At 48.5% G+C, this 15212-nt stretch overlaps 1 protein-coding gene across 5 annotated transcripts in view; it reads right to left on the bottom strand.

Annotated features, from left to right (window-relative positions):
* Window positions 1-1511: 1511 nt before the first annotated feature.
* The window catches only part of Rab11fip3 (RAB11 family interacting protein 3), a 54945-nt gene continuing 41244 nt past the window's right edge, over window positions 1512-15212 (bottom strand). For all 5 annotated transcript variants that reach the window (XM_048333027.1, XM_048333029.1, XM_048333030.1 and 2 more), the window contains 8 exons: window positions 11092-11185; window positions 9815-9918; window positions 6847-6987; window positions 5044-5125; window positions 3987-4124; window positions 3626-3781; window positions 3330-3470; window positions 1512-3228 (listed from right to left, as the gene is read on the bottom strand). In XM_048333027.1, coding sequence (XP_048188984.1) covers window positions 3115-3228; window positions 3330-3470; window positions 3626-3781; window positions 3987-4124; window positions 5044-5125; window positions 6847-6987; window positions 9815-9918; window positions 11092-11185 — 970 coding nt within the window. In that variant the 3' untranslated portion in view covers window positions 1512-3114. The remainder of the gene's footprint in view (window positions 3229-3329; window positions 3471-3625; window positions 3782-3986; window positions 4125-5043; window positions 5126-6846; window positions 6988-9814; window positions 9919-11091; window positions 11186-15212) is intronic.

Raw genomic sequence — 15212 nt, 5'->3', positions numbered from 1 at the left:
TACTCACAAGCAGCTCTCCAGTAGCCCTTCCTGGAACTTTTCTGCTAACAATTTTTCATCATGTGCTCCTCTCACTATGTCCCAAAGGACTGTTCTCCTTGGGTTGGAGACTCCAGAGGGCCAATAGTACCCTCAACAGTCTCTGCTGGTAGAACAGTGGACTGCAAACCACTATCACCTACTTAAGTGTAGAAACTATAAAGCTGCCTGTACTAGACACTGGTGGCTCATGCCTGTAATCCTAGCTAGCTACTCAGGAGGCTGAGATCTGAGGATCACAGTTTGAGGCCAGCTGGGGCAGGAAAGTCTCAGACTCTTTATTTCCAATTAATCACCAAAAAAGGCTGAAAGTAGAGCTGTGGCTCAAGTGGTAAAGCACTAGCCTTGAGCAGAAAATGCTCAGGGACAGCACCCAGGACACCTGAGTCCAAGCCCCAGGACTGGCACACACAAAATCTGCCTAAGAAGCTGCTAGGCCACAGTGGAGTATTCCTTGCCTAGGTGCCAGAAGATGCTGATGGACAGTTTGAATTAGGTGGACGGGCAAATCATGGTCCTGCAGGCAGAAACAGCCGTCTTACCTATGCTCCCAAATATTTTTCTTACTTCTACCCAAGGCTTGTTCTTTCCCAAGGCCTTGATGCAGGCCAGCCTGTGTCCCTCTCATCATCAGCTCTCAGTAGCTACTGGGGCCAAGTGGGCAGCAGGGAGTCCTCGGCCTCCCTGGACCTGTGTACCCATGTGTCTGAGTGACAAGCAAGGCAGGCAGCTTGGTGTGAGAAGGATGAGAGAACCACAGGTGCACATTTTGCAGATCTGGTGAGGTCCCTAAAATCACCACTGTGGTATCCTCTGTTCTGGCATCTCCTAAAGGATGCATGGCGTTACCCTCTTTATCCCTGACCACAGGGCAACAGTACCAGGCCTGAGCCTCGTGATAGTAATGTATACCTCTGCCCAGCTACTCCTCAATGCCCTCAGTTCAAGTTCACTGAGGCTCTCCCTGGACTGTGGGAGGTAATAGGGGCTTGGTCTTTAGGAGTGCCCCTTAGCAGAGCCATACAATTCCAGGATCTAGATCCTGTCCAGGGAGTAGTGAGTGCCATGAGTGACCCAGCCTGGCCCACAGAGACCCTCATGGGAGCCAACTCTAACCAAGCCACAGAACCAATTGTCTCCTATGGTTCAAGCTCCGTTGACCACTGTCCTGACATGCTGGCTCATGGCCACCCCATCCTACTCACAGCCCTGTGGAGGAAGGAGCCGGCCTCCATGTGCAGTAACAGCCTTAATGTGTGGTGGCTGCCTCCCACCCTCCTGCCCCAGGGGCCCCTTCAAGACCTGTTCATGGTCAGCACTATAGTACAATCAGCAGGGATAGGCCACAGGCCCGTGGTACTGGGTTGGGACATCAGACAAAACCCTGCTAGCCTCCCACTCTACTGTTCCCAGGCAGGAAGAACCCCTTCTTGAGGAGCTGAAGAAGGTGCAATGAGCTGAAGAAGGTGCAATGGTTAGTGTTTCCCAGTATGTCCTGGAGGGAGATCTGTGTTTATGGTCAGCAATGCAGGATAGTCATCAAGAACAGGCCACAGGGCCAGGACATGGGCACAGAAAGGCAGGGCTCTGGTATTTATATATTATACATATACATATATATATTTTTCATGTGTATACACAGATAGTTTTCTCTCTGGGAAGTATTAAAAAATTGATCAACCTTCAATCTATAAAAAATACCTACTCTACATGATAGAAAAATCTCTCCTTCAAGTTTACACTGATTTACACCCAAAGCTTTCCCCAAAATGTACAATACGAGGCAACATCTTAAACTGTAGTGTAGAAGGTGGGCCAGGGGAAGGTAGAGGGATGCAGGGCAGCGTGTGTGGGCACAAGCACGCGTACACTCACACTTGTGTGCACTCATGCGCGCGTGCACACACTCGCACACAGTGGACAGACAGTCTTTGCAGCAGAATTCCAGCCCACCCAAGGGCACTCAGAGGCTGCTAGCCAGTTAGTTCCCCGGCTCAGGCAGGTTGAGCAGCGTGTGGGTGATGCCGCCCTGGGGCAGTGCAGGTGTAGGGTGGTAAGGGCTCCTCAGTTCCTGGTCTGTGTGCAGTATTCCAGCCTGCCCTCCTACAAAATACACCCTTAGTGACTTTAAGTCAGACACCAAGAAGGAAACCTGATTCCAGAGGCCTGAATTCTGGTCTGAGAAGTATGGACCTCACCCAGGGCAGTGATGGACACTATGCACTATCTGGGGACACTAAACTCTAGGCTACCAGAGAAAGTCACATCTCTGCAAAGAAGCAGCACCTGCAACTAGAGGCAGAGGGGTTAGTATGTCCACCATCCGGGAAGTGAGTTTTGTATACCATCTTAAGTCCTCTGCTCATAGCAAAGGTTCCTGATGGTCTCCTGGCCTACGCCCCCATGGGAGGGGCAGAACCTGAGGGTACAGCAGCAAGGTTTATACCATCAGAGTGACTGCATGGCTTTGGGGCCCTGGTCCAGAGGTGAACTGAAGGCCACCTGATGACAGCCTGAGCAGCTGCCAGCCCAACTTCACACATACCAGCCTTGCCTGCTGTCCTACCCACACTGTCTCATCCCACGTGAGGTTCCAGGGCTCACATGCCAGGCGTGGGTGGCACCTGTCAGGACGCCTGAGTAGAAAGCTGCAGACTCTTCCCATAGGGCTGCACGGTGGGAAGAGGGTCTGCCACAGAGGAGGCACAGGGTGGCTCACCCCAGCCTGAGAAACTGTCCCCATGTCTACACACAGGTTCAAGAGACCATCACTGCTGAGAAGACACAGGTGATTGTTGACTGGGTGACAGGGTGAGGGGCCCTGGCTCCCTTGAGGTCAAAGCCAATAGCAGGCCCAGCCTCACTCCTTGTCTGCTATGTGGGCTTCCCTTCCTGCCTTCTCACCGCCCTCCACCTTCAGCAGCCCATCTTCACTTGCCTAGCCCAGCCATGTGAGGGCCCGGTGTACCCCAGGGTCAGCTGGCTATGGGACCTGGTGGCCTTAGCTACTAGTGGTGAGGCAGGGCCAGTGCAGTGTACTCATGGAGTCCTGGACCAGCCCAGGGCTTTGCTGTTCTACTTGACCTCCAGGATGGACGGGTTGGTCTCCATGATGGCCACGATGATCCTGTCAATGTAGTCCTGTAGGCGGAAGTTGATCTCTTCCTGCTTCTGGATTGCTTCCATGAGCTGTGTGAAAGCAAGCAGTCAGATTGGGGAAAGCAAAGGGTTAGAGAATAGAACAAAGACCTAGAGCACAGACCTCAGATGTAGGCAATAGGGTGTATTACCTCGTCACGGGAGACTGAGCTGATCTCTGCAGCCAGGGACTCAGAGAAGGCCGTGGAGAAGAGGCTCTTGGCACCCTGGATGCTGAGGGTGATGACCTGTCCATTTAGCTCATCATTCTGTTCCTTCAGGTTGCGGTTGTCCTGGGGGACACAACATCATCATACTGGGTTGGGATCCTTGCTAAGTGGCTGGTCTAGGAAAAGGACCTGCCAAGGGAGACCCTCAGCTCAGGTCCCTTCCCATGCCAGCTGTCTGGAAGCTTCTGTAGGAGTAAGCTCAAGGGGTCAAGCCATACCTGCTTGAGCCTTCGGACTTCCTGCTCCAGCTCACTCTCTCGGGCACGGCTGTTGTACTCCTGTAGACCCTGGCTACTGCTACGGCCCCGTTTTTGCTCTGTCTCCAGCCTGAGAAGCTGCAGATGCTCTAGCTGCTTGCGGAGGTCCTCAATAAGCTATGAGGCAACCAGAGGACAGGTATCTGCCAGTCAGCCACCCACTCCTGGGAGAGTATCACCTCACATTTCAGAATGCCACTGACCTTGCCCAGTAGCCAAAAGCTACTGTGTGTCCAAGAATAAAGGCTCCTCAAGCCTTCCCTAGGTACGAGGCTGCACTGACAGGGCAGGGACATGGAAAGGGGCAGGTGTCTCTGCTCACCTCCTGTGTTGCTTCCTTGTCTCTCTGGAACTGGTGCCTCTCATGGCTCAGCCTGTCCCCCATCTTCCTCTTGTTCTCTTGCTCTTCATTGAGCCGTAGTGTCAATTCTTCAATCTCATCCAGCAACTTCTGCTTCTCCTGCAAAAACAGACACCAGTGTGGACACATGGCATTGCCTCATGCATGTACGCGGATTGATTCAGTGGTCTGTCCCTGAGTTTGATCTTCCAGTCTATTGATACAAACATGGTGGGCTCAAACATAGCAGGGATGTTCTGCCTTGTGGTCAAGGCACACATAGGCCCTAAGGGCTGTTTTTTGTTTTGTTTTGCCAGTCATGGGGCTTGAATCAAGGCCTGAGCACTGTCCCTGGCTTCTTTTTGCTCAAGGGCACTCTACTACTTGGGCCATAGCGCTCTTTCTGTATATGTGGTGCTGAGGAATCGAACCCAGGGTTTCATACATGCAAGGCAAGCACTCTACCTCTAAGCCATACTCCCAAACCATAAAGACTATTTTTTAAGCAGAGGAAGGGAAGAAGGAGCGTCCTTTGCACAAGACCTGCCACTTGCTAGCTGTGGTTAGTTCTAGCCTGGCTCCTCCAATTCCCGGGAGCTGGAGCCCAGGTGGCCTCAGAACATCCTGGTTTTGAGGTATCTCAAAAGGCACTTGTAAGGGAATGGAGAGAGGAGACCTCTCAGAAAATGACTGGAGCAGGGAGCCCACAATACTGCCTTTGCCTGCAAGTGTCCAGAATCAGGGCCACTAGTCTGCCCGTTGAGAGCATGTTCTAGTGAATTCAGACAACTAGAGCTGATCCCAGTGTAGGTCTCTGGACCCTGTGGACTGAGCTATGGGAAATCTGGAAGCTGAGTAGGACCCAGTGCCACTAGCAAGACAAACTGTTCTGCTCAAGGGCCTGACTTCACATCCTTGCTGCCACTCTGGAATTTAGAGCAGAGGGCGGAGAAACTCCTGTTTGGCAGAGCTGCTGCCAACTTTGACACCACAGCAGGGGTGCCTTTCCCCAATACATTGCTAATGGGTAGTGACTCACCTCCTCCAGGCGCTCGATGGTGGCCTTCAGACAGGGTGTGCAGGACCGAAGCTCACTGTTCTCCTCATCCAGCTGTTGTAGCCTGGGGCACAAGAAGGAGGCTAGGACCTAATCTCCAAAAATGTATCTCACAGGGCAAGGGAGATCAAGATCTGGGGGAGCCCTTGGAAGCAGCTGCTCTGTGACCTCAATATGCTATGGCCAGTCCCTAACTCACCCAAGGAAAGCCAAAGCTTTACAGAAAGCTTTGAGTGAGTATGTGTGTGTGTGGTGGTGGTGGGGATGAGAGGGAAGGAGGGGAAAGGAAGGAGGGAAAGAGAGAAAGAGGGGGGAGGGGGGGAGAGAGAGAGCTCTCAGAGCCTCTTGCTCTTATTTGCCTTTTTCTGCTGAAGGCTAACAGGCTACCATTTCAGCCCCACTTCCAGCCCTTTTCTGGTTAATTAGAGGTAAGAGCCTCATGGACATTCCTGCCTGAGCTGGCTTCAATCCATAGTCTTCAATGCCAGGCAACATGGCTCACACATGTAATCCTAATCAAGAGGCTGAGATCTGAGGATCTCAGCTCAAAGCCAGTTGGGGCAGGAAAGTCCATGAGACTCATCTCCAATAACCCATCAGAAAACCAGAAGTGGTGCTGTGGTTCAAGTGGTGAGAGCCTTGAGCTGAAGAACTCAGGGACAGTGCCATGACCAACAGAAAAAAAGGGGGGGGGGTGGAGAAAACACAATCTTCAGATCTCAGCCTTTTGAGTAGCTAGGATTACAGGTGTGAGCCACCAGCACCCAGCTCTAGGCCCAAACTTTTCTGTTAATACTGAACAGATTTTAAATTCACTTTGGGTTTAGGAATGACTTTAGGTTTATAGGAAAGTTGCAGACAGTATAGAGTTCCTGTAGGCTCTACCCAGTTCTAGCTTCCCCTTGTGCTGCCACTGTTTAGCACTGTGATATGCCATACTCAGCTGGGAAAAACTATTAAACAAAGTACATACTCCATCTAGCAACAACCTCAGGTCCCCTTTATTCCCCAGTCTGTGCATTTCCCACTGTCCTTCCTGTGACCTGGACAGTGCTGAGTACCCTGGCCATGTACTCTGAAGAAGGTACCTCACACTAAGTGTCCAGGTTTCTTTGTGGTTAGATTGGGGTGGTAGGTTTGGGGAACTTTCACTGACAGCAAGGGCCTATTCACCATACTTACTTGACACCCATAGGACTCCTAGGTCACCTGGTTAAGTCCAGTCCCCGAGAGAGGACTCCATGACACTCCTTAAAGGAAAGTCTGTACATACTGTTTGGAACTGCTCTGAGAGGTAGCCTTGAGCCTTCATCCGATCTACCCACTGACTTCTCATCTATGCTACTAAGGCCTTTGTTTGTTGAGTTTACACCCTGTTTTGCTCCTGACCACTCCATCCCCATATGAGGTATATGTTTCAGTTATCTGGCTTCCCTTCCAGTGTGACAATTAATGTACCAAACATCCACAGCATCAATTCCATGGGAACACAAAAGGAATTTTGTAAATTCCTTTTTTTTTCTTTTTTAAATTTAGCATATAGTTATACTACCCATGGTAGTCTTGAGCTCCTGGGATAAGGTGAACAGCTAAGACTATGGGCACAAACTACTGCCTGGTCCATATGGTGCATGGAAAGACAAACATCAGTTCAGGGACTTTTAGAAAAGTATTAAGGTTCTCATCTTTATAAGTTTCCCCTTTTGCTACAGTTAAGCTTCTTCCTAGTGGTTCCACCTTCCATGTTGTGTAAGACCTCTCTCACCTGCCTTGAGCCTCACCCACCTGGCCTGCAGGTTCTCAATCTCAATGCTCTTCTCACGCTCCATCTTACACAAGAGCTCCTTCTGCTTCCGGGCCTCTTCCAGGACCATCTCACTGGTTCTCAACTCCTGCTCCTTCAGCTGTTCCTCTAGGGCATTGGCTCTAAAGGCAAAGTGGGGAATATGAGCATGCCTGCAAGGCCTACGTGGTATCTGTTCCCAGGTCCTGCACACTGATAGTGGCGGCTGCTCTATGTGCCACACACAACACATAAGCTGAGTTGCCCATACATATACTGCCTCAGAAAGGGGCCAGAGAACACTGGGGTCGACAGAGCACAGCACTCTGCAGGAAATGACTGTGACAGTGAGTCACCTATCTAGCAGCATGCAGAGGCAAGTCTTGGTCTCAGCAATAGCATGGTTAAAGTTATGGCAAAGCTTCTATACCATATCCAGGTTGAATTTGGCACTAGCTGCTAGGCATGTGGGAAGCCGTAGCACCACACTAAAATAGACAAAAAACAATTCTTGGGGCTGGGAATATGGCCTAGTGGTAAAGTGCTCGCCTTGTATACACGAAGCCCTGGATTAAATTCCTCAGCACCTCAGCCAAGAGGGGCGCTGTGACTCAAGTGGTAGAGTGCTAGCCTTGAGCACAAAGAAGCCAGGGACAGTGTTCAGGCCCTGAGTTCAAGCACCAGGACTGGCAAAAAAAAAAAAAATCTTAAAAAACTAACACTATGAGGGAGCTACTCAGGAGGCTGAAACCTCATGATCACGGTTCAAAGCCAGTCTAGGCACGAGAGTCTGTGAGACTCTTATTTCCAACAAACTACTCAGAAAAAGCCAGAAGTGGTACTGTTGCTCAAGTGGCAGAGCACTAGCCTTAAGTACAGACAGGCTCAGGGACAGTGCCCAGGCCCTAAGTTCAAGCCCCAGGACTGGCAAAAAGAAAAAGTAAAAAATAAAACTATGGAGGCTGTGGGTTATGGGTGTGGCTCAGGGATAAAGCACTCTTATAACATGTACAAGACCAGAGGGATTAACTCTAGAAAGGAGGGAGGAAGGGAAAGGGAGGAAGAGGAAAGGATAAAGGAAAATAAAAAAAAGGGGGGAAAAAAATCACTTTTTTGTGGTACTAGGGTTTGAATTCAGAAAACTAAAATTAAGAAGCAGGTAGGTACTCTACCACTTGAGCCATGTCCCTAAGCCTGGCTTTTTTTCCCCAGGTAGTATCTCAATTTTTTTTTTCTTTTTTTTTTGGGCCAGTCCTGGGCCTTGGACTCAGGGCCTGAGCACTGTCCCTGGCTTCTTCCCGCTCAAGGCTAGCACTCTGCCACTTGAGCCACAGCGCCGCTTCTGGCCGTTTTCTGTATATGTGGTGCTGGGGAATCGAACCCAGGGCCTCGTGTATCCGAGGCAGGCACTCTTGCCACTAGGCCATATCCCCAGCCCCAGTATCTCAATTTTTATAGCTAGGCAGGCCTGGACCAAAATCCTCCTATTTATGCCTCCATCATGGCTAAGATGACAGACGTGTGCCACAATATCCACCTTTTTTGTTGTTGTTCAGATGAGTATGAGGGAGTGGGTCCTAAATTTTCATCTAGGCTGGCCTCAAACTGAGACTTGTGTACAGAAATGGGAAACACTAGGGAAAAGATAACAAGCACAGTGTCCAAGAAGTGTGGCATCATGGAACTTACACACACACACCATGACTGGAAAGGCCCATCAGATCATCAGAATACCTAGTCAGCACAGGACACAACACTCTTCAAGATGTACATGTACTCAGTGTGCCACAGGAACACTCAAGGTCTTCCAGTAACATGCTGCCCCCCTCATTTGGCAGCTGAGGCTGAGGACAGGCACTTAATACTGCCACTGCCTAACAGTACATGCTGTCCATGCCCAGCACCATTCAGAGCCCTTGGTATCACTAGCTAAGGTCATGGATGAGGAAGCTGAGACTCAAAGGGACAGAATCCTGGCCTGAGGCGACATAGTGTAAGAGCCAGGACCTCATGTGGCTTCAGAGGACAGAATCCCGCCTGTGGATTCTACAAGTGCCTCCTGGACCTCCACCTGCTCTGTGGTACCTTATGGTACCCAGGTCCTCCATAAGACCTAATGTCTCTCTACCTAGCTATTATCTCCCTGAGTAAGAAACATGAGGGCAAATGTAGTAGGCCTTGTGTGAGAACTCCAAGATGCAGCATTTCAAGGAACCTACAGCAGGAGTGGGCCATAGCCCTACACACAGTACCTGTACTTTTTGCCCTCCTCAGATCCTGCCCAGTGATGAGACTGTACCTATTGTCATAGTTTTCTGCTACAAAACCACTCCCATAAGCTGAAGTACTCAGGGCAGGCTGTACCCCTGCAAATCAGGGTGGGCTGTATGCCTGAAAACACCACCTTCACTTGTTTCTCTAACACAAGGCTCTGCCCTTTCCCCCAAAGTCCCTACCTGTCATGTTTGAAGCCCTGGGCAAGGACTCACCTGATCTCCCCATGCCCATTTCCTCATCTATTAAACAGAGACAGCATCTGACTCCCAGGGTGAGTGAGATGGTACAGGTGAGACTGTCTCAGAGCAAAAAGCCTCATCCAAGGAGCAGCATCATGGCTTCTTCTGGGTGGGGTCTCAAAAACAGAGAGGTCTCTAATGTTTACTGCTGGTTGTTGGTGAACCTAGGCCAGTCCACCAAGATTGACTTCAGAAAACTGACTTACAGAAGCTCTGGATGCACTCACAGTATGATGAGAAAAATAATGTATGTCACAAGTCTGTTTTAAACTTGGGGTGCATGCAGCACACATAAGTCAAACCCCTACGTTTCCCATTTTATTTTATTTTTCTATTTTTTGCCATACTGGGGTTTAAACTCAGGGCCTCTCATTCACTTTTTTTGTTTGCTTGGCTGGTATCACTTGAGAGCATATCACATAATGTGTGCAAGGCTGTTAAGACTTTTACTCACCTGTGCACTAGCTGGAGGTTCTCCTGCCTCAACCGGCCATGTTGCTCCCCAGCAGCCACGCTGTCCTTCTCTAGCTCTGACACCCTTCTCTCCAAGAAGACAACCTCGATAACGAGATGATGGCTTAAGAAACAAGTACAGAGGCCAGAGGCAGAAGAATCCATGCCCCCCCCCCCAAAAAAAAATCTGGGAGACAGAATGGAGACTGTTACACCTGCTCAGCTGAGCTGAGTCCAATTCCTCAGCAACTATTCTGTAAACTTACTGCAGTTACTGTCATCTAACAGCACAAGGTGAACGCCAATAGCACTCAGAGGCAGGTGGAGACCAAGAACACCCTTCTGACTGGTACATGGGCCAATGTGTGTTACCACTGCCACCTACGTTAATAAGAGCCCTACTCTGCAAGGCAAAATACAGAGAGAAGGCCTAGGTCCTAGGGGACAGAAAAGACAAAAAAGCTCAAGTTTTAGTCCTTCCCTCCCTCAGGAACTCTCAAAACAAGAGACAAATACCTGTATAAGAAGAAGGCAAGAAGAGAAAGGACTTATCTCTAATCTATAGTGCTAGATGCCATGGAGAAGGGGCCTGCAGCAGAGAGATGGTGAGGTACATGTGCCCCACATGCCCCACGTGAGCAAGGTGGAGTTCAGAGGAGGTGTGGTGGGTACACAGGGAAGCAAGTTGGCTGCCGCCACCTTCTCCAAGGCTTAGATTGCCCCTGGGAAATGGTCTGACCACAATGAGGCTCACTGCCTGGCTGCTGTGATTCACTTGAGCTAAGTCCCTGGGAAAACAGCCCATTCCTGATGTTGTCACTCTGTGGCCACTTCAAGCCAAATGGCACAGTCTGTTCTCCAATTCCCAAGTACCCTCGTCTCACCTCCATTGGCCCAGGGCAGCTGAGTCTCCATTATCCCCTTGATGCTGCTGCCCTGAACTGACTCACAGGTACACACCAGCACCCAGGTCATGCCTGAAATCTGGCACCAGATTCTATGGATCCTACTGCTTAGTCCCATTTCTTTTGGCTGGCTCTGTCCATGTACTGAACCCACTATGGAACTTGCTGAGGATTACTAGGGCTGACCCAGAAGAGCTAACCAGCAACTGATGATACCATGGCTACTTGAGCTTTCCTGACACTGTTTCTCAGGGTCAGGGCAAGGCCAAGTGCCCCCAATAGCTGCCAAGCACCTCAGAGAAACCACAGGTCCTCAGATGCCAGCAAAACTCCAACCATACAGGGTCTTCAGCTTCCATTTCCCATAGCTTACCTTATCAGCAATGTCTTCCTCTAGGCCCTCCATGGGATCTGGGGGAGGGTCTTCCAGGGCTTCCATGGTCAGAGCCCCTGATTGGTGCAAGTACCTATGGAAAAGAGTCAACAGCAGAGGAAAGAATGGGAAAAACCAAATGACAAGCTCTTCAAATACTAGTACTTCCAAATCCCCCAGAAAGGTGGTTAGCATTATTACAGGGAAGACACTTCTCTATTCCTAGCTGGGGATGGGGTTTCCTGATCAGAGCACTGAACAAAGGGGGTTCTCCAGGCCAGCTACCTTTACTAAGGAGCTGGAAGTGAGCAGGTTGCACTCTGGTCTCAGAGTCCTCCCAGTGTTCTTTGAACTGATAGAATGACCTCCCTCCCCGTCAGCTAATGGAACAAAGGTGCTTTGTATTTGGGTGCAATAAAATACATCATTTCTCATCATGATAGGAGGCCCATCAAACATGAATTCAGGATTTTGACTCCTGTACAGGGCACCTATAAGGAATTTTTTGAGTGAGGGTCTAGTTATATAGCCCAGGGAGGCCTCAAACTCACAGTGCTCCTACCTTATTCCTACCTCAGCTTCCTGAGTGCTGGAATTACAGGCATTAACCACTTTGTTAACAAGTACACCCTGTGGCTGTGACAGTTAAGGGTCCTTAGAGAAGCTGTGGAACCTCAAGGCCCAGACACAGGTGTTCTCTATAGCAACAATATCAGTGGACAGGATTTTCATCCTCCCAGGTCAGGATAGACTCCTGACCCTGTGGTCCTGCATAATTATGAGTACTCCACTGGGTAGGGACTACTTCTCAGTTGCTCATGTCTTGGTTAAATGCCCAAACTAATCCCCTTAGTTATGATGTCAATCACAACTCTAATTTAGTGTAAGTAGGAAAAAAATCCTTATATACGTATGTAGACAGACCAACAGCATTCTTTTCATATCCTGGAATCTTCAATATTAACCCAGGCTCCAAACCTGATGGTCTGATGCCCATAGCTTATAATCTTCAGAAAGCTCAAACCCTCTCTAAGCCTTCCTCTTCTATAAAATAAGGAACTTTCTGCTGTCAAGTATGAGGTTTAAACAAGAAGATGTTTATACAGTTTGCTAAGGATAAAGCCCAGAGACGGCCTGGGAAGGTGGTTTAGCAGTAAAGTGCTCGCCTAGCATGCACGAAGTGCTGGGTTCAATTCCTCAGCACCACATACGGAGAAAAAGCCAGAAGTGGCACTGTGGCTCAAGGGGTAAAGTGCTAGCCTTGAGCAAAAGAGGCTCAGGGACAGTGCCCAGGCCCTGAGTTCAAGCACCAGCACTGGCAAAAAAAAATTTTTCCCAACTAAATGCTAGTGATAATTATATGAAAATGTCTATTTCATTTTATTAGTGAATTAAAATGAAAGGAGGAGCTTTTCACTCCTATAGCCACAAACCCATATATGCATACTTAGTAGGGGCACCAAGTGTTCCCTGTATCTGCTTTGGATTCCTCAGATTCTCAAAAGGGTGCTGATGGACACTGTTCTGGCCAATCACTGTTCTGTACCTCCCAGGACAATCAATCTCAGGGAGGTAGCTGCCTACCCCAGATGCCAGCAACCATGGGACAGGGAGAGCATATTGTCTCCAAGCACCCAGCATGGTGAGTGGCATAAGTGCTGTTTCTTTTAACCCACTAGGAAGGGAGGATTCTTCAGTTATCCTTCCCTAGTAAGGAGGCCAACAGGAAAAGGGATTGTGGGAGGCAGGTAAAGGCTAGCAGATGCTTAATGAGGTGCTGGAACCCTAAGACCCATCTTTTGCCTATGGAGTAGGACCAATATCCTTGCTAGGGGTCCAACTGGACCTGATCTGTGTCAGGTGCCTCAGGGAAAGAGCCAGTTCCATCTCTACAAACAGTAAAGGAACAGTCAGGTCAAGGAAAGACACAAGTAGGTCAGAGACACAGCTGGCACTGCAAACTCATCATCTTGGCCACAATGCATATACGAAGAGTTGAACACTTGTGCAAAGTGAATTATGGAACAGCAATTTTGTGTTTTCCAAGAATTCTAGGAAGATACTTAAGGGCAAACCTTTGGCAGATTAAAATCTGCACATGTATTTATATGCATTTATTTTCTACAGGTACACTGTAAAATATGCTTCTGCTCTGTAAATCTCACTGTGAATATCCACAGGTTGGGCCTTTATACCAAAGGTATCTGTAAAGGGAAAAAGAAATTCTTGGGAGAGTCAAAAGACTCTCTTTGTCAAAAGACAAAGCTCTTTACCACCCAGATCTTCAGAGCCATGAAATTCCTCTCCCCTTAACATAGTGTATCTTTAGACACAAAGCCTGATGGCCAGCTATAGGGTCTTCCTGGATCACAGAGGCTGGGAGGAGATGGCTGAGCTGGGTTCTCACCTTTCTCAGTTCCAACTGTCACCACGTTTGAGGCTAAAAGCTTTGATGATAGTGAGCAGCACAGTAAGTCAAATCATCCTGAACCTGACTTTCATCATATTACTAAGAGCACAGTGCTTTCCTCAAAGGAGTGAGAAAAATCACCAGAGAATAAATATGGAGTAAAGACTCTGGTCTCTGTTCCCTCTAGATATAAGTTCTTGAGGCCATAAGGAGCTGCAGGATATGAAGAGGAGATAGGACAAAACAAAACCAGGGATGCCAGCTCTGTGGGGAAAGACCCACTTTTCATTTTGTTTACCATAGGAATGGACAAAAGAAGACTCATTATCTTTACGATTATATTTATGGTCTTTAGTGATAAAGAAAATATTCTAAAAGCTTCTAAAGCAAGAAAAAGTCACAAAGAAACAAAAATTAGAACATACTAACTCATCCTCACAGCAACAAACCTAGACCACAGACTGCAAGCAATGCAGTATAACTCTATGACAACCATAGGACATAAGCAAAACCCTCTCAATGGATGGGCATTCAAGGAGTATCTAGAATCCCAGATAATTCAGAGGCCAGAGGCAGAGATTAGGAGGACCAAGTTCAAGGCCAGCCCAGTAAAAAGTGACATCCCCACTGGGCACTAATGGCTCACCCCTGTAATCCTAGCTACTCAAAAGACTCAGATCTGAGGATCAAGGTTTAAAGCCAGTCCCGGGCAGAAAAGTCTGTCACACTCTTATCTCCAATTAACCCTTCAAAAGCCAGATGTGGAATCAAGCCTTGAGCAAAAAGAGCTCAAAGACAGCGCCCAGGCCCTGGATTCAAGCCCTAGGACCAGAAAAGGAAAAAAAAAAAAGAAGTCACATCTCCACCGCAACAACAAAAGAAAACCTCAGCCTCTAATCTTAGGTATTAGGAAGGAAGGAGAAGTAGGAGAATCATTTTCCAATACCAACCTAGGCAAAAATGTGAGAACCTACCCAAAAGTAACTAAAGCAAAAAAGGGCTAGGAGTATGGCCCAAGTGGTAAAGCACCTGATTAGCTGATTAGCAAGCATAGGAGTCTGAGTTAAAAATCCAGCATTAGAAAAAAGAAAAAAGAGGGCTGGGAATGTGGCTTAGTGGTAGAGTGCTCGCTAGCATTCAGGAAGCCTAGAGTTCGATTCCTTAGTACCACATAACCAGAAGCCAGATGTGGCACTATGGCTCAAGTGGTAGAATGCTAGCCTTGAGCTTCATGCTCAGGGACAGTACCCAGGCCTTGAGTTCAAGCCCCAGGACTGGCAAAAAAAAAAAAAAACACTCAGAGAGTCTCCGGAGTTATCACCTAATACACCTCTGTACTCAAGAAACTACAGAAGATGTGCTGTGCAAAAACAGGTAAAAATGTGAAGGAATAAGTAGGGCAAAAAGTGAAAGGAGGCAGACAGATAATCAATGATTCAACCTTGAAACATATAAAGGACTTGCAGGTGCTAGGGAGAAATGCCAAAGACCATGGCCACAAAGTTGGGAGATAACCTGCAAAGAGGTGAGCAGGGATGGGAGAAAATGTTTCCTGGGGGGAAATCTTGTGACCTCAACAGAGGCCAGGCAGTAGAGGCAAGATAGGGACTTGGAAATTGATAAAGACAATCACTGACGCCAGCAGTAGCCATGGCTAGGGAAACATACCAGCATTTTAGAGGTCTTGAATGCTGACTTCAAAGACTCACTG

This window comes from Perognathus longimembris, chromosome 23 (genome assembly GCF_023159225.1).
Source record: "Perognathus longimembris pacificus isolate PPM17 chromosome 23, ASM2315922v1, whole genome shotgun sequence".
Lineage (NCBI taxonomy): Eukaryota > Metazoa > Chordata > Mammalia > Rodentia > Heteromyidae > Perognathus > Perognathus longimembris.
This window is presented reverse-complemented; position numbering and strand designations above follow the sequence as displayed.